General features: G+C 41.0%; 1 protein-coding gene across 3 annotated transcripts; it reads left to right on the forward strand.

Annotated features, from left to right (window-relative positions):
- The first annotated feature begins 402 nt into the window (after nt 1-402).
- On the forward strand, nt 403-24,234 carry POLB (DNA polymerase beta). 3 transcript variants are annotated; one of them, XM_043454699.1, is made up of 14 exons: nt 403-632; nt 953-1,010; nt 3,838-3,904; nt 6,273-6,347; nt 6,991-7,049; nt 8,800-8,849; nt 11,313-11,364; nt 13,148-13,202; nt 13,299-13,371; nt 15,367-15,437; nt 16,106-16,192; nt 21,977-22,041; nt 22,733-22,872; nt 23,995-24,234. In XM_043454699.1, exons 1-14 carry the CDS (start codon nt 572-574, stop codon nt 24,087-24,089), a joined length of 1,008 nt encoding a protein of 335 aa, XP_043310634.1. In that variant the 5' UTR covers nt 403-571; the 3' UTR covers nt 24,090-24,234. The 3 variants fall into 3 exon arrangements, with proteins under 3 accessions (XP_043310634.1, XP_043310633.1, XP_043310635.1); XM_043454698.1 differs by having other exon boundaries at nt 435-632; nt 23,932-24,234; XM_043454700.1 differs by lacking the exon at nt 16,106-16,192 and having other exon boundaries at nt 435-632; nt 23,932-24,234.
- Nucleotides 24,235-24,881: the final 647 nt, after the last annotated feature.

Below are 24,881 nucleotides of genomic sequence, written 5' to 3' on the forward strand. Positions count from 1 at the left end.
TGTACACAGATGGTGTGTATCCTACCCCCACCCCATCATCTTACATAACCCCATCATCTGAAGTTTTGACTTAAGAATCAAAACCCGACTTCCCCTCCTAGGGGTAGGATTGCAGAGAAATGTACCGGGAAGACAGGTCCAACGCCTTATGTCAGGAATCCAGGTCTTCCCAGAGAAACCCCACTGGCTTGTAATCCCGAGGCACCCAGATACCCACCTCCACACCGAAGCTCCGCTCCGGCTTTCTCCTCCTGGTCCCACGCACTCCAGATTCCATTTGCTGGCTCGCCGTGCAAGCCCCGCCCCTGACCCCGCCCCTAACCACGGCCCCACCCACCAGGCTCGGAAGGTGCCTCTAGTACCGCCTGGGCCCCGCCCCCAGAGCGTGACGTCACTCAAGCGCCGCGCACCGCGCCCCCTGTCAGAGGAGGCCATTGTTCAGCCGGTCGCGCTGGCTTCGCCGCCGCTGGGCTGGTCCTGCCCCCTCGGCGAGTCCCGGCGTCTCCTCAGAGCTGGGAGAGGCGGCCGTCCTGGGCGGTGAGCTCTCCGTGGTCCTCTGGCGCGGGCCGCCATGAGCAAACGGAAGGCGCCGCAGGAGACTCTCAATGGGGGCATCACCGACATGCTCACAGGTTAGTCCGGCGGGCGCCGCCGTCTTTCTCCTTTGCTGCCTCCCCGCCGCCTTCCCTACCTTCCCTGCCGTCCTGACAGCCCAGGACGAGCCGGCCGCCCGCAGCGCGGGGTCTTCGATGCCGGCCTTCGCTCCGCCGCCGGTGGCCGGTTGTCAGCGCTGCTGGGGACCCTCGAGTCGCTCTTGGGCTGCCTTGAGCTGGTGTGCCCGCGGGGGATCACTGGTGCCTTAAGAGGTTGTTAACGCCTCCTTCCAGGAAACTCGGTTCTTGTTTGTTTACTCGTGGCTCTTGTTCACCCGGACCTCTTGTTGCCTTTTCAGAACTCGCAAACTTTGAGAAGAACGTGAACCAGGCTATCCACAAATACAATGCCTACAGGTGGGACGGTGCAAGCATTCTCTAGTAGCATGCGTTCTGGGATGTGTGGCAGTTGACGGGAATGAGGGTCCCCGTGGACATTTGAACCATCTGCATAAGAAGGAAAAAAAAAAAAAAAGCAAGAACTGAGGGTATTGATTCTGGTGGCACTTTCCTGCGATATTTCTGGGAGAATTGGCAGAGCTCTGTAGGATCGTTTTGATTGGTTCCCAGTTCTGATTGAAAATAGGCTAATACGTACTTTTCCCCATCAACAAATATGAATTACTGAAAATGCAGTTTGATTTCAAGCCCTAATGAAAGACAGTGAGGCCTGTGTTGTGAAATGGATGTGGATCAAGGGAATGTTTCCATCTGATCGTTCAGTGGGTATTCTATCACTTTTTGGATCCCATCCTTGTCCATGTCACCAGGGCCCTTATCCCGGCCATTAATGCCCCATCCATCTACTTCTGTACCCTTAACCTGGAAGCATGTCCAGTCCCTCAACTCTTAAGAACAACAAAGCAGTCTTTTTCACTTTCCTCAGCCCTTGAGCTAGCACCTTTCTCTTTTCTCCACTTTACAGTTAACCTTGAATAATCTGTTTTCCTTGTCTGGTTTTCTGCATCCCCAGCCATTCCTTATCTCATTGCAGTGTAATTGCCTTCCTGCCGTTTCTCTGAAAGCCTCTCACCCACATCTCATCTTACTGAACTCTCAGTGACGTTCACCATGACTTCCATAATGGCACAACCTTCTGTTATTTCTTACCTTTTAATGCCCTTAGCCCTTTTTTCTCAGTTCTGTAGTTGGCAGTCTTACCGTTCTTGGCTTTGAATACCAGACCATGACTCCAAATCTGTGTTCACAGAAGTTTTCTCCAGGTTTTCAAGCCTATGTTACGTTTGTCTCTACCCTTTCAAAGCTAAACTCATCTTCCTTCTTTCCTTCCCACTCAACATAACTAAAAACTGTTTACACTCACTTTCTTTACCTCTTATGAATTTCTAGATAAAGTAATTGTACTGTAGTCCACACATTTGATAATCTGAAAATTAGAGAGATATCCAACCCTATATTCTGTTTGAGTCTTAGCAGGTTCAGAGAGGAGGTGTTTGGTCTTGAAGGGGCCCAAAGTGGGAGATAAGTGAGAGAAGGAACTCTCTAGAGAAAGGAAACAAAATGAGCCACGGCATTGAGACATGAGGGGTATTTCATTTTCTAGGGAGTCAGTAATTCAGTTTGTTTATGGGATATAGTCTGAGTGGGAAATAAGTCTGGAAAAGCAGGTGATGCCTTACACCCCTGAAGGCTCCTCCCCACCTCCCCAATTCCCCATACACGTTTCTTTTGATGTGGCCAAAGTATTCTCTTGAAAATAGTTATCTGATCTTGTCATTCTCCCACGTTAAATAATTATATATTTTCTCTTCCCTTTAATAAAGCCCCAAAGCATCAGGCATACAAAAGACCTTTCACAATTTAACCCTTCTTCCCTTTCAGGCTTTGTGTCATAGTGCCAATATGTGGAACTACTTGCCTTTGCTGAAACAATTTCATCCACAGATTGCACTCAACCTACCTTTCCAGACTCATTATCAGTAATATGCTAATAGAGAAGTCAGAAGAAATCCAGGTCTAAAGGTTACATGTGCTAGAACAGAATGAAAAACTAAGGTCCAAGGACTATCCAGTGTTTATGCTTCAGACCTAGAAGTGCTGCTCTGTACCGGCATCAGTGCTCACCTACATTTAGCATTGAAATTACAGACAGGATACCATCAGTGGGCTCCCAGGGTGGACCCCGTCTGTCATCAGGTTACTGAACGGGGTATGTGTAGAGATGGCAAGGATCACAAGTCAGTGCTCTGAAACGAGAGTGATGAAAAAACAACTGGTACCTACCTGGACACAGGGAAATACAGTTTTAAGCCATGAATTTTAAAATAACCATCCATGAGCCAGTTTCGTATGTAGTAGTTTGAATATTACTAGCTGCACATTTTTTATGAAAGATTATTATGAACAGTTTCTAAAAACTAGCTATTTTAAGGGCTTCCCTGGTGGCTCAGCTGGTAAAGAAACCACCTGCTATGCGGGAGACCTGGGTTTGATCCCTGGGTTGGGAAAATCTCCTGGAGAAGGGAAAGGCTACCCACTCCAGGTTTCTGGCCTGGAGAATTCCATGGACTGTGTAGTCCATGGGGTCGCAAAGAGTCGGACACAACTGAGCGCCTTTCACTTCGCTTCACTTCTGGTGGCTCAGACGGTAAAGAATCTGCCTGCAATGTGGGAGACCTGGGTTCAATTCCTGGGTTGAGAAGATCCCCTGGAAGAGGGCATGGCAACCCACTCCAGTATTCTTGCCTGGAGAATCCCCATGGACAGAGGAGCCTGGTGGACTACAGTCCATGGGGTCACAAAGAGTCGGACACGCCTGAGTGACTTAGCACATTGCATATAAGTGTATATATGTACGTATAGAGTCAGACACGACTGAGCAACTACACACAGAACAGCACAGCTATTTTAAAAAAAGGCTCAATGATGTTTTCCATTTAATCCCCAAAGGGAAAGACTACTGGTTTCCTAAATCACCCTAGTTTTACATATACGATTAAATTTGTGTTATTCTCAAATGGGAGGATCTTCAGAATACTTCTAAAAGTTAGAGATGTGGGTGATCTGTCAGCTCATTGAGTTTTTTAAGTTTTTCACAGATGTGGGAAATTAGTTATCTTGGTGAAAGTTTAAGCTGCTTATTTGCTTGTATGTATAAGAAAAATTAACTACCTCACTGGATTTCTAATTGGTTTTCCTTTTTCTCTTTTTTTTTCCCTTGTAGAAAAGCAGCATCTGTGATAGCAAAGTACCCACACAAAATAAAGAGTGGAGCCGAAGCAAAGAAACTGGTAAGTTTAGTGAGCAAGTTGGTCGAAGAGTTCACCCGTGTACCAGTTTGGTGGTTCCCCACAAAAATTTGCCTCTGAAACTGCCCTTGACCCAGGCAGGCAAATTTCACTGCTTTCTTGGAATAATATTAATGCTATCTCAAGCATACTTTTTCAAGCTCCAAGTGTGTTTATTGGAGGAGGGGGTGGGTTAAAAAGTTTTTTTAATATATGTGATTACAGTTTTCCTTTACTTTGCCATGTACATGTGTGTTCATTTTCACATTGATTTTCAGCTTGAGAGTTAGTCCTTAAGAAGAGTGTGGTAACAGATTGGGACTAGCATATCTGCTCACTCGCTATTCCTTCTGATCCTCACTACAGGGATTTATGTGAGTTGGAGTTCCTGTTCCCAAGGAGCTCTTACTTACTAGTGATAAGCTCGTGATTAAGCCCCTTTGCATAGTATGGCATTTAGCCCTGTTCTCTGTAATTTCCACGAAGCCCAGCATGCTGGCAGTGTCACAGTTTCTAGTAGCGTCACCTGCATCTCTTGTTAATTTGCATTAACATCGCTAAGAATATCTCAGGGAAGTCTTCCTGTTGACAAAAGTTTCTAAGTTCCTCAAGATTAAGGACCGTATCTTACGAGTTTGTTGTTAAAAATGTCAAACTGGCATGACTTTTTGAGAAGTTGCCACCTTATTTTATTCTTTACCTACCTGTGTAGGTCTGACAAAAGCCCTCTAGAATTTAGGTATTAGTATCTGACTGTCCTTAATTTTCTCATAAGAGCCTATAACTACTCTTTTATTTTCACTTTTCAGAGTTATAACATTACCAGCAATCTTACACATCTTATGATTGAGTGACAGATCCACATTAATTTCATTTATTACTCACAAGTTACGCTCAGGGGTTTTAAATCCTTTGTGCCATTAACAGTTCTCAACTTTGGTAAATCCTCCCCAAACAGACTAGCCTAACAAGTTTAAAATACCTTAGACTTTAATTCTGAGTTTCTCTCTTGGTGAACTGACCCAGTTTTACCACTTCTGCTTCCCTTTTATCACCACTGAATTTCTTTCTTTATGGTAATTGCAGATAGCCTGCTCATTTGTTAGAGGCAAACTTTTGACAAGTTCTGATGCATCTCATCCCAAATCTGAGCCCATGTTATATCTCTAACAAAAATGTAGAAATATCCAAAATTCCTTTTGCATAAGACTGGATTTTCACTGTCAATTTAAAAAGCACAGACCTACTCTCTGGCGCATGTGAGTGCTTCTCAGTAATCTAGAAACTTGAAATTTCCAGAATGAGAGTTTTGCCTTTTGTTCCTTAATGTTAGATTTAGAAAGTAGCTTAGGCCAAAATTGCTTCAGATCTGTATGTATCTTTTGCTTTAAGAGATGAGAAACGCAAGCAGTTTCCCCTTTTTGTTCTACTTCTTTTATTCACTCCTACCTATATTTGCTATTTTCAGATCTTGACTGTGCATTCAGTGGTCTTTGGACACTTATTTAAACATTAAATCAATTAAGAATATAGAACTCATTAGAAATGCAGTCTGCTGCATCAGAAACTCTAGGGTGGGACATGGCATGCTGTGTTTTAACACGTTCCCCAGGTGGTGCTGGGGTATGCAGAAGCTTGAGAAAGCTTCCTCTGTTTCAGAGGAAGTCCACAATAGCATTGTTGTAATATCAGAAATTCAGCCATCCAAATGTTCTCCTACAGGGCATTTTTAAGTAAATGATGTTACATTCATACAGTGATACACTATGAAGTCATTAAAGTGGTTGTAGTTATATTTATTTAGTGGTACATAAATTTGTTCATGATGTATTTTTAAGTCAAAGCACTTTACAAAGCAGTGTGATTCTGTTTTTGTAAGAAAAAGGAAGGTATATATACATACATGTATATACGCTTGTTTATATACATACACAGATAACTTTGCATGTCTGTGTATGTATATGAATGTATATGTATATACTGACTGCAAAAAAGTCAGTATATAGCAGATGTTAAGTGGGAAGATTATAGTTTATTTTAATTTTCAGAGTGATGAAATTAACAAATGATGCTAATATTATTCTTTATTCAGCTCTGTAGTTTCTAATTTTTCTACAACAAAAGTTAATTTTTTAAAAAGCAAGAGTCATTTAGAATTGTCTCATTAGGGCTTTTCTTTTGGCAGTCATTTAAGCATTTTGTCTTTGGGAGAGTATATATATTTTTTTACTGGTGCTCAATTACCTGTGTCCTTTGAAGAATGATCATGTAGTGGTCATTGGTTTTTCATTTCTCATTTTTTACTTTATCTTCTAGTGATTTGGTAAGCATTATATTTATGTGACTTTCGTATTTTTTATTTTCTATGTAGCCTGGAGTAGGAACAAAAATTGCTGAAAAAATTGATGAGTTTTTAGCTACTGGAAAATTGCGTAAACTGGAAAAGGTAAAAATTTTTGCTTATTTGTTTATTTGATAATTATGGCAGCTATCATGCAGCACCATTGCAGAGTAGGTGAAATCACCCCCCTCCTTGAGACTCAGTCGGTTAAGGAAGGAGCAGTTTATGGCTCTCTAAGTGTCCTGTATTTTAAATTTTAAATATCTCTCCTCTAAAATGTTCACTTATTTTATGTGACATTTAAGAGACTGTTTGCCTCTGTAGTAGAATTATTTCTTTATTTTCATTACCAGTTAGAAGGGAGATTATAAACTTAGACTAAAATGATTGTTACCTTTTAGAGTTTTTTTTTTTTTTTTTTTTTACCTTTTAGAGTTTTTATCCTTAAATCCTCCCAAGCATTTTTTATGGTTTTATTTTATTCTGATGATAGTAATTGTATTACTTCTGGTCTTTTATGAATAAACCTTTAAAAAACATTGGATGAATGAGAAATGAGCTATCTTCATCTGCTTTCTCACTCACTTGTAACCACTGAGGTTGTACATGAATACTTCTGCATGCATTATCCAGGCAAATGTAATGGCCCTTAATAAGTCTCTTAGCAGACTAGTGTATTTCTAATAAGATCGTTTGAGTCTTCAAAGCATTCCTAAGTCATTGTTAGAATTTTTTTTTCCCCTTTAAGATTCGGCAGGATGATACGAGTTCATCCATCAATTTCCTGACTCGAGTTAGCGGCATTGGGTAAGAATTCTTTTTTAAGCAGATACAGTCATAGGGTTGGTTTAAGTTTTTGTGTGTCAGCCGAACTGAAGAAGTTCCTGTTTCCCTTTCAAAGCTGTACCTTTCTGCCTGTGTGCCTTTGTCCACGTACTTCCCTCTTCCACACTTTACATGTTTGAAGCTGGTTCTTCAGTTGCTGCCTCGACTTTAAGAGCGCCATTCAAGGCCCCTGTCAGCTCCCTGATGAATCTAGAGAGTCTCCAGCCAGAAACCCTCTTTGCTTCCTCTGAGCTCTGTTCGCACTTGTTCTGTGGGCTTATTATCACTCCCTCCAAATTCTGTCTCTTCTGCCTCTCTGGTCATGTTTATCTTAAACATTTAAAATGCCTTTTTTTTTTCCCTGTAGCACAGTGCATATGAGTTTGGAACAAGCAGTCATTTCTTAATGGAGGCACCTTTATCTTAAATTTGACACTCAACAGAGTAAAGATTAACACCAAAATGTTAGGACTACAGCACTTTACTTAACTGTTGTCTTGATAGATTGAAGCATAGGTATATGGTGATTATTTCTTAATGGCAACATTTTCGGTAAAAGTTATTTTAAACATATCAAGTTCCTAAACCTAGTATATAGAAAAGGAGCATAACTCTTTGGGGCCCCAAAACAATGATCAATATAAAATGTTAGCATTTGTTTTACAGAGCATCTGTTTCGTTGTTCTCTTTCCAGGCAAGAAAACTGAGTACAGAAACCAAGGGAGCTGTGGCAGGGTCAGAATCAGAACCTAGGTCTCCGGGCTTTCAATTCAGATATATTATTTCTGTGCCGTCTTGCCTTCCTGATACGAATATCAGTTTCTGTGCCACACAGTTTCTGTACCAAGGCTCTTTATCATTGAAATCTCAGTTTATTTATCATCTGAGAGGCCTTCCCTCATCACCCAATCTAAAGAAGACCAGCCACTCTGCCATAGTACCCTATTCCAATTCATCTGCCTGGTATTTTCTTTGTTGATGTATCTGTTTATTGTCTCTCTCCACCCACTGGAGTGTCAGTAGGTAAGAGCGGAGCCCTTACTTGTCTCATTCCTGCAGTCGTTTCAGCACCTGGAGTATCTGTGATAAGCCCTTATTAAATATCATTTGCAAGAATGAATAGTTTTCAAGGGCCTGTATGTCTGGTTTATGAGTAAAGTACATAGGCATTATGACACCTAGCTGCTTGGACATCTTTTTCATGTCTAAGTTCATGACTGTCTTCCTAGATTAAGGCTTCAAGAATTTGAACATTGCCAAAGTAACCACTTTGGGCTTTTGGGCTTCCCTGGTAGCTCAGCTGGTAAAGAATCCACCTGCAGTGCAGGAGACTCCAACTCAATTCCTGGGTCGGGAAGATCCCCTGGAGAAAGGATAGGCTACCCACTCCAGTATTCTTGGGCTTCCCTCATGGCTCAGCTGGTGAAAAATCCGACTGCAATGCGGGAGACCTGGATTTGATCCCTAGGTTGGGAAGATCCCCTGGAGAAGGGAACGGCTACCCACTCCAGTATTCTGACTGGGAGGATTCCACAGACTGTATAGTCCATGGGGCTGCTAAGAGTCGGACACGACGGAGCGACTTTCACAGAGTAACCACACAATAGTTTAGCGGGTCTTTTTTAGCTCACCAGTAACTTTTATGTTTGACAAGAGATGACATTACTGGTTATTTGTTATAAGGATCCTGAGTTTCACTTGACATTGAGATGATGTTTTTCTTTCTTTGTAGTCCATCTGCTGCAAGGAAGTTTGTAGATGAAGGAATTAAGACATTAGAAGGTGAGTCTGTACAGTTGGTCACTAATTTCAGGTCAGATATGGTCCTGAAGGACCGGTGATGCTCTCAGAAACTGAAACTTGAAAAGAAACCTTTCTCAGTTAGTAGATACGAATGATGTGCATGCTCAATCCTCAGTCCTGTCTGACTCTGCAACCTCATGAACTGCAGCCTGCCAGGTTCCTCTGTCCATGGAATTTTCCAGGCAAGAATACTAGAGTAGGTTGTCATTTGCTACTGCAGGGAGATATGAATGATAAGATTTTCTTTTTAACTATACGATAGAGAATAGATATAAAGTGTAGTTTATATTCTGATTTTAACTGTGTTGTGGTCTATAATTCAGAAGAAAATCAAGAAGAGCAAGAGGTGACGTCTTGGTTCAAAGACAGTAACTTCACTTGCAGATTTTTAGATGATTTAAATTGCTTTTGTTCCTTTAATAAAATTTTAGACTATTGAAATCCTGTACATTCAGCCTAAAAGCCAAGTCATGTACATTGAGAAAAATTCTGTTAAGAGGCTTGCAATTCTTATTGAAGGAATTTTTGCTTTCAAAGAAGTGATAAAAATAGAAGTCAAGTAATTGTAAAACATTTTCCTTAAACCTAATATAGCAATCTTTTAAACATAATCTATCTCTTCATGCTTTCAAGGGTATGTACTATATTGATTCATTACAGCCCATCTGTGGCATTTGGGCATTAATATATGTGGGCTCAACTATTTATAAGCAACCCTAATTATTAGGTGGACAGAGATTTTGGAGACTGACTTGGGATTGCATCCAGTTTCCACCAGTTTCTTAGAATAGATGACTGTGATTCTTCAGGTTCTCAGCTACAAAATAGTTTCATAGTATCTCATGTGATTTAATGCAGTAATGTCTGTAAAAACTTAGCAAAGTGCTTGGTACCTAAAAACAATAACTGACTCTTAAAAGGTATGACTAATTAGTCATACTATTAAGAATTTGTGTGACTCTTATAGCTAAGAGTGAACTTGTTCTATACCTGCATCTCATGGAGGGTTAGTGCTTTTCTGTGTGTGGCATATATCGTTTATCTGAGTAAAATATTGGTTAAAGAGGCCAAGAGTTTATTCCTCTTAGGTATTCAGTTGCATCCCTTGGGAGTGTCGAGGATCTACAGTGATGGTTTTCGATTATTTCACTGTTCACAGATACGTAATGTAATTGCTGTTGGATCTCTCTATATACATATAACAACTCAATATTTCTATTGCATTTTCAGTCATATACTTAATTGTTTTTTGTGTGCACAAAACTATGATAAATATTTCATGCTCAATGTGTCATAAAGGTGCTTATCTTTCTCCATTTTGTATCTCTAGAGAGAATTTGTGAGCATAAGGTGACCATTTTGTTGTTGTTGTTCAGTTGGTAAGCTGTGTCCCACTCTTTGCGACCTCATGTATTGTAGCCCCTGGGCTCCTCTGTCCACGGGGTTTCCCAGGCAGGAATACTGGAGTGGGTAATCATTGTCTGCTCCAGGGGATCTTCCTGACTTAGGGATTGAACCCGTGTTTCCTGCATTGGTACTCAGATTCTTTACCACTGAGCCCCCAGGAAAGCCCAGGGGTGACCATAGGAATTGCTTCTGAAGCATACTTATCCTGCCATTTCTTTAACAAGCTCATGCCTGTGCTTGTGCCCATGAAGGGACCATCCAGTTTAAGACATGACAGTTTTTCTGATTAAAAAATGACAATAACACCTCTCTTTTTCAACAGAATTTTTAGCACAGTGGCTGCACAAATCAGTACACAAAGAATATTAATTCACTGGAAGAGTGAATGAACAGAGTGAATGAACAAATGAACAGTGTGAATGAACTTCTGCAGCTGCTGTTAACCATAAATTAAGCAATATAAGTCCTTAGAAGGGTGATGGCCACCACTAGTGGCTCAATGGTAAAGAATCCGCCTGCCAGTGCAGGAGACATGGGTTCAATTCCTGGTCCAGGAAGATTCCCTGGAGGAAGAAATACAACCCACTCCAGTATTCTTGCCAGAAAAACCCCATGAACAAAGGCGCCTTTCAGGCTATAGTCCATGGAGTCGAAAAGAGTTGGACCCAACTTAGCTACTGACCAACAATAGAAGGTCCTTACAAGGCTGCTTTCTGCTGTACTCAGTGAAATTTTATATGATCTTGATATGTTTTCTGTACTGTTTTATATTAACTATAATTGAAATTTTTACCTAGTAAATAAAAATGATTATGAAATCAATTGTTAGGTTTTACTACATTGACTTGAAGTCACCTTCATCAAGTCCTTAGTATCTGAAAGTTTTTTTCATTGTCTTTTCACAGTCATTACAATGTGTTTCTCTAGGTAGTCCTTTGAAGAAAGAATCACTGAATTTAGCAGTTTTTTCCCCAAAATTGGAAAATGTTTTTTCCCCAGAAATTAGCACCTTAACTTTATTTATCTTCTATACAGATCTCAGAAAAAATGAAGATAAATTGAACCATCATCAACGAATTGGGCTAAAGTAAGATAGCAAATTTTCTTTTGAAACTTGAAGTGTAAAAGTAAAAAAAATTATAGCCATTCTTCTGTACTGCATAAGTTTTCAGACTTAGCTGAACACAAATCATTTTACTATTCAGAAACATTAAGGTTGTTGCATACTCCTGTAGAGGGTATCCCTGTATTTACACGTGGTGTGTGTGTTGGGGGGGCGGTTCCCTCATTCCCTTGACTTTGGCTGAGAACTTCCTCTTAGAATGCGCAGACTGGAGGGCATCAGTCAGTCAGGGTGTTTATTTCTTGCATACATTGTTGAAAGCACTGCACTTGGCGTGAGGTTAGGATACAGACAGGCTCAGTGTAGCTCTCAAGAATTTTAGTCTACCTGAGAAGATAGGCCATGACCGTGAAACGCTTAATTTTTTAAAAAAGGAATAGAAAAAAACCCAAACACCTAAATAACAGAACTGGAATAACTAGTAGATATGTCATCTGTCAGCATGGGTAATTTCTTTTGTCACATGCGAAATACAGACCCTCCCCCCTCTTCTAACTATTTACAGCACATAGTGCATTAGCTATATCTACCCATAAGCTTGTATCTCCTCTGATCTTGTATTGTCTTGTTGGCCATTCAGTCCTAATAACTTTCTGAACTTGCCTGATAATGCCTCAGCACAGTATTTGAAAATTTATCCGGACCTTCCAAAACTTCAAATCAGTGAGACATCAGGATGGTGTGGTTCCCACCCCCTTTGCACTTATATAGTAAATGGACATCTTCTGAAGAACTTGCTTGTTGTGAGAATTGGTTTTGAACAGTTTGTTTATCATTCTTGGATGTTATTTAATACTAAGGTAAGACTCAGTGGTAAAGAATCTGCCTGCCAATGCAGAAGAAGTGGATTTGATCCCTGGTCCGGAAAGATCTCCTGGAGAAGGAGTTGGCAACCCACTCAGTTGGGTTGCCAACTCACTCAGTTATTTTTGCCTGGAAAATCCCATGGACAGATGAGCCTGGGGTCCATGGGGTCGCAAAGAGTCGGACACAACTTAGTGACTGAACAACAACAATGTTTTAATAACGTTATTGAAATATCATTTCATATACCATATAATTTACCCACTAAAAAGTATATAAGTCAATGAGTTTTTGAAGTATATTGCCAGAGTTGTACAACCATCACTGTAGTCAATTTTAGAGTATTTTTATTATCCCCAGAAAAGCCCAAACCCATTAGTGGTCACTCCCCATTTCTCCCCAGCTGCCCTTCCTTCCCCTAGCCCCTGGCAACCACTATTCTACTTTCTGTGTCTATAGATTTGGCTATTCTGGATATTTCATGTAAATGAAATAATATAGTATTTGGTCTTTTGTGACTGACTTTCACTTAATGTTGTCTCAGTTCATCCATATTGTAGGATCATATTTTAAAATACTTATACAAGTATTTTTCAGAATTTAAAAGCAGTAAATTGCAATCCCTGAATTTGCCAGTAGGGAGCAGTCTAACTTGGATCCATACTAAACTTAAATATATTTATTTATTCTTGAAATGTGAAGTTTATTTAAAATAAGTTTGAATGGAATGTCTGCACTGTCACTAAGTGTGACACTTCAGGATTGATCCGAGTTAAGGAGTAAACCTTTCCTTATGCCGCGCCCCCCCATTTTGCTCTTAATGAATTTTAGTCTTGATTTTTTAAACATCTGCTTGTGTAAAGATGCTCAATAAGGTAAACAGTTTAATGTTAAGATTTAAATTTTACAAAAAATCTTATGTCTACTTATTCTGTCTTTATAGATATTTTGAGGACTTTGAGAAAAGAATTCCACGTGAAGAAATGTTACAAATGCAAGTAAGAGTGCCCTGAATTATATTCTTAATTAGAATTGAGAATGTCACTTGGTGAAAAGCCATTTTTAGAATACTAACTTAATTTTTCTTCTATTAGGATATTGTACTAACTGAAGTTAAAAAAGTGGATTCTGAATACATTGCTACAGTCTGTGGCAGTTTCAGAAGAGGTAACATACTTCCTAATCTTAGGTTATTCATGCCTTGATGTTAAAATTGCTAATGTATACAAAAAACATGCATTAAAAAGGTGTAATTTCCGTTACTTCATAGATTTGCTAAGACCTCGTAGTTTTAGCTAAGTTTATTTGTTTATAAATGGGAATATATGAGTAAATTAGAGGAAGTTCATCCTGATTTTGATAGGATGGGTTTGTTTTTTGCTGTTTTGGCTTTTGGGCTGCGTTGGGTCTTCATTGTTGCACGTGGCTTTCTGTAGTTGCGGCGAGTGGGGTCCACTCAGAGCATGGGCTCTAGGCATGCAGCCTCGGTAGTTGTAGCACGCGGGCTAAGTTGTCCCGTGGCCTGTGGGATCTTCCCAGACCCGGATCAAACCCATGTTCCTTGCATTGACAGGCGAACTCTTAACCATTGGACCACTGGGGAAGTCCAGCATGGGCTTTTTTGATGACCAGTTTTAATAAAATTTATAAAATAATTTTATTATAATATTATAGAAAACCTGCCTGCCAGTGCAAGAGACATAAGAAACACGGGTTTGATCCCTGAGTCAGGAAGATCCCCTGGAGGAGGGCAGGGCAATCCACTCCAATATTCTTACCTGGAGAATCCCATGGACAGAGGAGGGCAGGCTGCAGTCAGTCCATAGGGTCACAAGGAGTCGGACACAACTGAAGTGACTTAGCACTCACATAACATAATTTTAGGTATATTAAATACTAGTAGTTGTTGTCTGGCCAGATGCTAGTGAAGCTGCGGGTAGGTTTTTTGCTTCTTGTTTTACCTTAATTTTCAAAGTTTTCTATAATGAATCAAAGTTTAATGTCTCAGGAACACCAGTTTAAAACCAGTTCTCAAAACAACCAGGTTCTTTAGATCTTGATTTACTATGTGAATATGAGCAAAGTAAGAACCACTCAATCCAAAATTTTAGAAGGGTAACCTAAAATTTTAAATTGTTATTTTTGATCAGTTGTGTCTAACTCTTTGTGACCCCATGGACTGCAGCACACCAGGCTTCCCTGTCCTTCACCAGCTTCCAGAGCTTGCTCAAACTCATGTCCATTGAATCGGTGATGCCATCCAACTATCTCATCCTCTATCATCGCCTTCTCCTCCTGCCTTCAGTCTTTACCAGCATCAGGATCTTTTCTAATGAGTCCGCTCTTCGCATCAGGTGGCCAAAGTATTGGAGCTTCAGCTTCAGCATCAGTCTTTCCAATGAATATTCAGGACTAATTTCCTTTAGGATTGACTGGTTTGATCTCCTTGCAGTCCAAAGGACTCTTAAGAGTCTTTTCGAACACCATGGTTCAAAAGCATCAATTCTTTGGTGCTCAGCCTGCTATATGGTCCAACCTAGTTTACCCCTGTTATCTTACAAAGTTGAAATTGAAAAACTTTATATAAACTTTGGAATAGATGTCTGACTAAATCCGTGGCCACCTCTATAGAGTTTTGGTTAGGAAGTGGTAATAGGCTGTCAGAAATTCTCTGGGCAGCTGCTCAGATCGTCTAGCATTCTTATATATGATATCATAGTAGTAATGGTTACCAATATTCTTTAAATGAATGCATTCTTATGAATTGAAGTGAATTTTCTGATTAATACAGAGTTATATTGTTTGTTTGAGAGTCTTAGATATTTATTTAGTGTTCATAGATATATTTTAAAACTATATTTAACTATTTATCATCATTATTGAGTAGTTTCTTAGTTGCATTTTTAATAACTTATAACTAACTGTATACAATGCATATCTAATGTCAGTTACTGTTGTTATCTAAGATTCTGGTGTTTACATCAATAAACCTGAATACTTGGACAGAAAGTTGAAGTCTTTTAACTAATTCTGAGTGTGAAACACAGTGAAATAGAAAGTTAAGCAGTAAGAAGTAAGACTCTTCTATGTGTCATCACCTCAATATTTGCCTCACTGATACGTTTACAAGGGAAACTCCGTACCTGTTTTTTGCTGTTATAGGTGCAGAATCCAGTGGTGACATGGATGTCCTTCTCACCCATCCAAGCTTTACTTCTGAGTCAGCCAAACAGGTACCTCAGAACTTATAGGCAAAGGTGATCAGTCCTCACAGCAATGAATATCATTTTCTAAGAGATAGTTGGATATTTTCAGAATGAGTTTTTGTTTTAATCTTTCTGAGAGTCAGTTGAATCACTTTGTACTGATTGAATTCTGTGAAAGGCAATAAGTAAATTGTTGAAAGGAATGCGTATTGTTTTTCCACAGAGAACTGACAGAACTGCTTAATATTTGAAAGAGATGAGATTTAGTAAGATACTTCCAGAATTATTTATTGCCTAGCATAGATACTTTAGAAATATCCAGTATAATATTCAGGCTTTAACACAGAAGTATTTTGTTATTAGAAATATTGTATTAAGAAACTTTACCTCTGTTAGAAGACCCATGAAGGCAAATGTTTTTTATCTTGGAATATATACCTTTTAAAGATAAGCAGGTAACTTTTTGTTTATGAAACAGGTAAAGACAAATGATGTCTGTTTGGAGGTGTCATGGTATTCGTGAAAAGCAGTGGTTTCATTTGATAAGGTGAATTTTCTGTTAGAAGAAAAAGTAGTCAGAGCATAGGAAAACTAGGCATTTATGCAGAGAGCATCAGAAATCTCGTGTTAAAAATGCTTTCTTGCTCTAAGAGAGTAATTGCTTTTTTTTCTTATCCCTGATTATGATTCTGCAGCCCAAACTGCTGCATCGTGCTGTGGAGCAGTTACAAAAGGTCTGTTTTATTACAGACACTCTGTCAAAGGGTGAAACAAAGTTCATGGTGAGTACTCACCTGAGTTAACACCTTTGAAAAACAAGTAGCTGTTCTGAGTGTGACCTCACTGTAGCTTAGTGTCTGTCAGTAAATAGGGCATCCTGGTCCTTAGAGGGGACATGTTCTCTAACCTGAGAACATTTTAGTGAAGAGTTTGTTCAACATTCCCCATTTGTAAATAACCTGTGCCATCGGAAGAGGCGGCGGTGGTGGTTCAGTCACTAAGTTGTGACTCTTTGAAGCCCTGTGGTCTGTGGCACACCAGGCTTCCCTGTCCCTCACCATCTCCCGTATTTTGGTCAAAATCATGTCCATTGAGTCACTGATACCACCCAGCCATCTCATCCTCTGTCACCCTCTTCTCCTGCCTTCAATCTTTCCCAGCATCAGGGTGTTTTCCAGTGAGTCAGCTCTTCACATCAGGTGGCCAAAGTGTTGGAGCTTCAGCTTCAGCATCTGTCCTTTCAAAGAGTATTTGGGGTTGATTTCCTTTAGGATTGACTGGTTGGATCTCCTTGCAGCCCAAGGGGCTTTCAAGAGTCTTCTCCAGCACCACAGTTAGAAAGCATCAGTTCTTCAGTGCTCAGCCTTCTTTATGGTCCAATTCTCAAATCCATACATGGCTACTGGAAAAACCATAACTTTAACTATACGGACCTTTGTCAGCAAAGTAATGTCTCTGCTTTTTAATGTACTGTCTAGGTTTGTCATAGCTTTTCTTCCAAGGGGCAAACGTCTTTTAATTTCATGGCTGCAGTTACCATCCATAGTGATTTTGGAGCCCAAGAAAATAGTATCTGCCACTGTTTCCACTTTTTCCTCATCTATTTGCCATGAAGTGATGGGACCAGATGCCATGATCTTAGTTTTTGGAATATTGATTCTTAAGTCAGCTTTTTCACTGTTTTCTTTCACCCTCATCAGGATAATGGAATAGGTAATTAGGTATAATCTGCTCTTTTTAAAATATCCATAATGACTTTGACACATTATATTTTCTTCCCTAAAATAGCAAATATTCTTTGACTCAAAATCTATTAATAAGTGAGATTAGAATTGTCTGAAGAGTATTATCTGTGACAGCTCAAAAGAAAGAAGGCATTCAGGGTCAGTGATGGAAAGTCCAGGGGAAGAGCCGTGCAGTGTGAGATGGTGGGTAGGGGAGCAGCGCCTGCAGAGCGTGGCTGAGAAACCCACTGCTACGGACCGTGACGGCCTGTGGTCTTCCTGGGGAATTAAGGCTCAAGGACTCAGGACAAACGGCCGATGGATCAAAAACAGGTTAATGAATGGTCCTGTGTAGAAACTGGAGGCAAGTAGAAATCTTAGGGCTAAGGTAACAAGCCACCTTCGTCTGTTGCTCCCTTAAATATAGCATGTGGACCCTCTCTTCTCCATGCTCCCCTTTTCGTGAGCTGTGCAACCAAAGGGAAGGAGCCTGTACTTCTGGGGCGTGGATAGGCTAAAATTAGCAAGAGACTCAGCGCACAGATTTGACAGTCTTAGCTGAAAGTAGAAGGAGATGGTTGAGACAGAAAATTGAAACACCACGTCATTTAGAAACTAGAGCGTGGTTGCCAGGGCCTGGGCAGGGTGGCAGGGAGACGGGAGTGAGTGCTCCGTGGGGTCAGGGCGTCAGTCGCAGACGGTGATGGAGCTCTACAGATGACTGGTGGTGATGGTCACACCGTGTGAGTGTGCCCTGTGCCGTGGAACCACACGCTTACACATGGTCCGTCTCGTGTAATTTCATCACCTGTGCGAGAATGTCGTTAGGTGCGGCGTGGTGATTTTAATGAGCTATGAGAGTATATTGACTAAGTTGGCCACACTTTATCAATATTTTCAAAAGAACTTTGGGAAAGGTAAAAATAAAAATCCTAATCAGTTTTAGGGAATTAAATTTTTATTGATTCTCCTGAGTCTGTCAGGTTTTGAGCTCTGTGTTCAAAAGTGTATCCACCCAAGATATTAATAAAAATAGGGTTTGTATGTGCCCTATGAACATTCTTTGGAATGTGGCTTGTCTTTAATTCCCTCAAAATGAATGTGCACAGATCTTATATTTAAAGAACATTCAGTCAGATAAAATTCTAAAACTAATACGTGCGAGACAAGTTTGGGGTTTCTTTGTTTTGTTTTTAAGTAGTAAGAAAGTGTCCTGGCATGCCTGAGCATATTCTGGGAACTCTTGTGGCCTGACTGTCTTCCTGCAGTAGTCATGTTTGTGAAAGGCACTGAGCTGTCTCCTGGGGAACTACACCAGCTGTTTTCAGAATTAGCCACCAGGAAGGTGTTTATTCAACTGAAAAAGCAGAAGCATTTTTTTTTTAACAGTCTGAACAGCATTCTGCTGTGCCCAGAGAGACCCAGAGGGAAGACCAGCAGAGGCTGTAGTCATCCAGCTAGCAAGGATACAAGGACAGATTACAAGCTGGTGGGCTGGGTGTAACCCGCAAAGGGAGGTGGGCAGCCACGTGCATGAATGCTGAGAGTTGCTGATGGTAGTGGAATTCCTAGTAGCTTCTCAAAGAAGAGCATCCTTTGCTAGGAAGGTCGTGGGCAGCCAAACCCCAGTGATGCTGCAGTCAGGCAGTTCAGCCTTCACAGAACCTGTGCTGTGTGAGAGGCAGGCCACGCCCCATCCTGGGGTACGGGCTGGAGCCGTGGGAATCTTGGCTCTCTCTCGCCTTCCCGTCCTCGCATATACCTGGCAACACATGTACAGATCTTGTTTGAAAGGGAATCCTCCTAAACCGATTCCCAGAAGAAAACAGGTTAAGAAATAAGAAAGCAGTTTTTTTGTTTGCTTTTGAAGTACAGAAGACTTTAATGACTGTAAGATCAAGAGACTAAGGCCTTTTTGTTGTGGCAAAAGCATCCATCTAAGTGGGTTTGTGTGTAAAGTTTGGGCATTGTGCATGTGCTTCATGTATTTACTGAAGCTTAGAAAAGGCCACGTGTGAGCCTGCTGTCTTGACATTTGCCGTTCATGTTTGTCAGGATGAGAAGCACTGCAGGTCAGCTTTCAGCTCGTTTTGTTTTGGAGGCAGTAAGAAGTGACCTGGTCTGGTGGCAGGGATGGGGGTGGCTGTGGGCGTGTCGCGTTGCGGTGGGCAGGTCTGGGCTCCACTGCAGTGCCTCGTGCAGTGCTGGCAAGTTGCTCTCCTCCTGTGCGGCTTTCATTTTCTTACCTATAAAATGATGTCCTTGCGCTCTGTCAAAGGACTCTCATGCGGGTTAGACTTAGGTCATACACGTGGAAACTTTGAAGGGTCTGTACAAATATCTTTTGAAGATGCTGAATCTTTTAAAGAGTTGTACAGAGTGTTATACTAGGGTAATATATAATAATAATATAAAAAGAGTGTGTTTCTGTTTGGAAATAGATTGGTGAGAGGAAGGCAGTAGTCTAGGAGGTATTAAATTGGGGAACAGAAGGGATGGACAGAGAGAGGGTGGTGCTGTCAAAGAACAAAGTGGGGAGAAGGGGTATCGGTCAGATGAAAGGCTGTATTCAGTCAATTCACCAAATATGGTGTTTAGCATTGCAGTGTTCTATGCTCTGCCCCAGGAGCATGGGATAGATCAGTGAATTTAAGTGGTACTTTCATTTGAGGGGCGTGGAAGGGACTGCTTGTCGACAATATGAATATATTAAGTAGGTAAGTTGCATGGTAGGTTAAGATAGTAAGTGTGTACTCAGTCACTTCTGTCATGTTGGGCTCTTTGCAACCCCATGGACTGTAGCCCACCAGGCCCCTCTCTCCACGGGATTCTTCAGGCAAGAATACTGGAGTGGGTTGCCCTGCCCTCCTCCAGGGGATCTTCCCGACCCAGGAATCAAACCCAGGTCTCTTACATCTCCTGCATTGGCAGCGGGGTTCTTTACCACCAGTACCATCTAGGGAGTTCAAGAAAAGGTATTAAATAGGATGGCCTTACTGAGATGACAGCTGGGGAGAGGCTTGAGGTGAGGGAGTTAGCCCAGCAGATCTCTGGGGGAGAGACAGGCAGGCAGGAGTCAGGGCAGTGACTCTGGGCACAGAACATTAGTGAAGATCACCAAAGAAGTTTTAAGATCTCTGGGTTTCTGAAAGGAAATTGGCTGCAAAATGAATTCACCTTATGAAGTAGAATAAACTCCACTCTATATCGATCCAGTTGATTTCAGAATATCTTGTTGCTATAATCACTGACTAAATAGTTTGAAAGATACAACCCTCTCTGTGTTTTTAAAGTTATTTTTAAAACATGAATTCCTTTAAACTAGTAGTAATCAAACCTTAGGAAAGTCAGGGTTATTCCAGATCTTCTTGTGGACTCATGGTCTTTAGTTAATTCAACTATTCTTCCTGTGAATAAAATAACATTTGGAAGAAAAACCAATTTCCTCTGCATTTAGATACCTTTTTATATAGATGAGAACCACTCAGATTTTAGCATTTTTGTGCAGGTTTGGCCTCAGAAGATGATTTTCTGTGATCACAGTGAGGATTCAGGGGACAACAGAAGAAACCTTGGCCACACTAGAGGAATGGAAAAGACTTTATTTCAGACAGTCAGCGAAACTACCTCATCAAAATGCCAAACAAAACTAATCCACTCACTCTCATAAAGAATTTACAGTAATACAGAGAAATTCTTTAACACCATCACTTCAGGAAAAGTGCAGGAAATAAAATTTAGCCTTGAGGAAAGGAACAAAGCCATTAGATGAAATCCTGTTACTGATGTGACAAATAGCAGGATCACTGCCTGTGGCGCTCAAACCTCCATATCCTCAAGGTAATGCCTCATGGTAATTCCTTCTGAAGGTTGAGTTGGAACTTGTTAGTGCCTTAGAAGGTAGGTTTCATATTTGAAGATAAACAGGATTCATTAATCTCTCAGCCAGAGGAGTTGCTAGAGAAAATAACCATTTTAGATTTTGATTTTTATGTGTTGCTGAGTGAAACGTACGACTTTTAGTGACGTGTGTACCAGCTTGACTGCCCTTCAGAACCGGAAGCCTGTAACTTGTGTATTTTTCTCGGAATGTGGCGTTTGAAGCTTTAAATTTGAAAAATGGCGATGTTTTTCTATTTTACGTATTTTACATATGGGTTGTTGCCCAGCCCATAAACTTTCCACATTTTTCTGGAAAAGGAAAAGATAACAAAACAGACCTTGATAATTGTTGTTTAAAAACTGCAGAAGTATAATGAAAACGCCCCTATAGAGAAGGAATAAAACGGTCCTCTATCTTTTAATTTTCTTCTTAATTGTACTCTCTCTGTCTTCTCTAATTTCTGGAAGATATCTTCAACTTCAAATTCTTCTATCATATTTTTAATTTTGATTTAAATCTTTTCCTAGAGTTTTCTGTAGAATTCTGTCCTTGTATCATGGATAAAGTATCTGTAATCTGAGAATATTACTGATAGCTTTTGTGTGTGTTTTTGTCTCCCTGAATAATCATTGTTTCTTCCAAGTTGCTTTTTTCTGTTTGTTCTGGTCTCTGTCTTCCATGCTTTCCTTGATTATTTTCTTGTTTAGAGTCACAAAAAAGCCAGATGAACCATCCATCATCTGCTGTTTCCTGTGGTTCTTTAGTAATCATGAAGTTATTACAGTACAAAGGGGGTGATAACATATAGAGCATAGAAAAGTTAAGTTACAGATCTTCACAGTTCTAAAACCACCTCCATTTAAAGCAAAAGTAACTTCACACTTAACAGTATTTGATTGGAATTAAGCCTTAAGTTTAAAAAAAAATCTGTAAAACATTATTTTAAATATCCATTTTAGGGTGTTTGCCAGCTTCCCAGTAAACACAATGAAAAGGAATATCCACACAGGAGAATTGATATCAGGTATTGCTCAAAATTTGTTGCTGACCTATTAACTTCTTTCTTTTCTCCTTTTCCCCCCTCCCTCTCTATATCTTGGAATTTGCATAAATATCCAGGATCCCTTTTCATTCTGTAGTCCCATGCTGCTGCTGAGTCATTTCAGTCATGTCCAACTCTTTGTGGCCCTGTGGACTGTAGTCCACCAGGCTCCTCTGTCCATGGGATTCTCCAGGCAAGAATACTGGAGTGGGTTGCCATTTCTCAGGGGATCTTCCTGACCCCTGTCTCTTAGATCTCCTGCATTGGCAGGGGGATTCTTTGCCACTAGCGCCCCCCTGGGAAGCCCCTAAAGTGCCATATGTCCCTGCAATAGACAGTGTTTGGCCTGAAAGTATGTAAAGAATAACACTGTCCACATAATCTGCTTTATTGTCTCTGGATTTGCCTCTTGATAGGGTGCCTTCCACAGCATGAGGTGGATCCCGCTGGGAAAGGTGGTCCTGAGACCACCTTTGGGTTTGTCCACACCCCTTGCCGAGCGTAGTTTACTGAAGCCTGAACTAACTGCATTTAAATGGTCCTGGTGATGGTCTCCTCTTCAGGTTATTGGACTGCGCAGGCTTGTATTATGAGTCCTTACTTATTATGAGTCCTGTTTTTGCTAAGTTTGAAATTCGTAGTAAAGGATTGCTTGATTGATTATTTTGTTTAGGTTGATACCCAAGGACCAGTATTACTGCGGTGTCCTCTATTTCACTGGGAGTGATATTTTCAATAAGAATATGAGAGCTCATGCCCTAGAAAAAGGCTTCACGATCAATGAATACACAATTCGTCCCTTGGGCGTCACTGGTGAGTATTTGTGTCTGCATCGGAGATAATCCCAGTCATCTGGATATTTTGGTTTGGCAACTTTGGTTTTTCTAAAAGCCTGTAAGTAACCATGGCAGTTAATTGTAGTTTCTTTAGTATTGTTAGTCCCTCAGGCAACAAAGAAAGCTTTGCTCCATGGGTGTTCCCAGGCCTTCAGCTCATGATGACAAGATTTAGTTATTTTCTGTGTTAGAATGGATTAAATTCTTTCTACTTCCATGGTCAGTAAAAAAAGAAAAAACTCTTATTGATCTAAAGGATTTTTGTTTTCTTAAATGTATCTCCAAGATTTCTGACAAACTCAGGTGTTACTCCTTTCACTGTCAGGCCAAACTTGGTAGCTTTGACTCCAAACTTTTGAAGTTTAAAGGGTAAGAATTGCTTAAACTATTTTATAGGTCTTGTTAACATTTCACAATATATTTATTATGTGGTTTACTGTTATCTCGGGGCTTCCCTGGTTGCTCAGTGGTTAAAGCGTCTGCCTGCAATGCAGGAGACCCGGGTTTGATCTCTGGGTCAGAAAGATCCCCCGGAGAAGGAAATGGCAACCCGCTCCAGTATTCTTGCCTGGAGAATCCCATGGAGGGACGAGCCTGGTAGGCTACAGTCCACGGGGTTGCAAAGAGTCGGACACGACTGAGCTACTTCCCTGTTTACTGTTATCTACTAGGGGAATGAAGATTTCGTCTTTTTGTCCTAAAGCCGTAAAGTAGGGCTGTGCTCACGTGTCGGCGTGTGTATGGACCACGTGGGGCCCTCGCTAAGTGCAGGGTTCACTTCGGTGGGCTTGGCAGAACCGCCGCACTGCTAGTGAGCTGCCGGGCAGTGCCGGAATGTTGGTCCAGGGCCCGTGTGCTGAGCTGCAGAGAACTCACTGGAGTCTTTCCCTGGTACAGGGGAGATCCAGCTGAGGGGAGAGTCATGGAGTAGGGTCACTTCAAAGGGTGGGAACAGAAGCTCTTGAGGGAGGTCTTTTTATGTCGCTTGTGGACTGTTTTCTTTTCCCTCTGAAAGCAAGTCCTGTTCCGCCCTCAGCCCTGACCCCTCTAACTGAGCCCCAGAGCCGGCTAATGAGGAAGGCCCTTGTCCCTCCTTCAGGCGTTGCTGGGGAGCCCCTGCCCGTGGACAGTGAGAAGGACATCTTCGACTACATCCAGTGGAAATACCGTGAGCCCAAGGACCGAAGCGAGTGAGGCCCATCCTCCCTGGCACAGCCCGATCGGGGTCTTAATTTATTTCTTAAGCTTTGCTATGTGAGGGTCTGTGGTGTTTTTAAATAACTGTTTCTTCTTCATGGCGTAGCCTGCACTATAGTCAATAAAACCTCTTGTATGATTATCAGCTGTGATCTAGTTCTTAACTTCATTAGCAAACGTTTAAATTTATATATTCTGTTCATGACCACACTTTACTAAGGGTCAGTAGACAGAATTAAGAGACGAGATGACAACAGATCTTAAATGGGGATTTTTATTTTCTCATTTCCTGCCCTTATGCTATAAACCACATTACCTCATTACCTTTCCTCCTGTTTACTGGTTATAAATTAGTCAGTTAAGGTGTTCCCAGGGGCCAGCCTCTGGAAGAGGGTTCAGGCTTTTTTAGAGATTAGAGAACTTCATAAATTAAACTTTTTTCTTGGCTTGACCCATATTTGATTTTGTTATAAATACTTATAAACTAAAGAACAGATGTGTGGTTTATCTCTTAAATGAAATCTGTAGCAACTGATTATAATCCATCGGAAAGAACTTCCCTAATTAAGTTGTCCAGTTCAGTCACTCAGTCGTGTCCGACTTTTTGTGACCCCGTGGACTGCAGCACGCCTGCCTCCCTGTCCATCACCATCTCCTGGAGCTTGCACAAACTCATGTCCATTGAGTTGGTGATGCCATCCAACCATCTCGTCTTCTGTCATTCCCTTCTTCTCCTGCCCTCAATCTTTCCCAGCATCAGGGTCTTTTCCAATATTCACCCATTTGTAT

The sequence above is a fragment of the Cervus canadensis genome, chromosome 31, assembly GCF_019320065.1.
Source record: "Cervus canadensis isolate Bull #8, Minnesota chromosome 31, ASM1932006v1, whole genome shotgun sequence".
Taxonomy (NCBI): domain Eukaryota; kingdom Metazoa; phylum Chordata; class Mammalia; order Artiodactyla; family Cervidae; genus Cervus; species Cervus canadensis.

Bases quoted from the DNA above. Each gene is read 5' to 3' on its own strand.
- POLB (XM_043454698.1), top strand. From the start codon at position 572: ATGAGCAAACGGAAGGCGCCGCAGGAGACTCTCAATGGGGGCATCACC. The intron at 3,905-6,272 runs GTAAGTTTAGTG...TTTTCTATGTAG, and splicing joins GAGCCGAAGCAAAGAAACTG to CCTGGAGTAGGAACAAAAAT. The intron at 22,042-22,732 runs GTATTGCTCAAA...TATTTTGTTTAG, and splicing joins CACAGGAGAATTGATATCAG to GTTGATACCCAAGGACCAGT.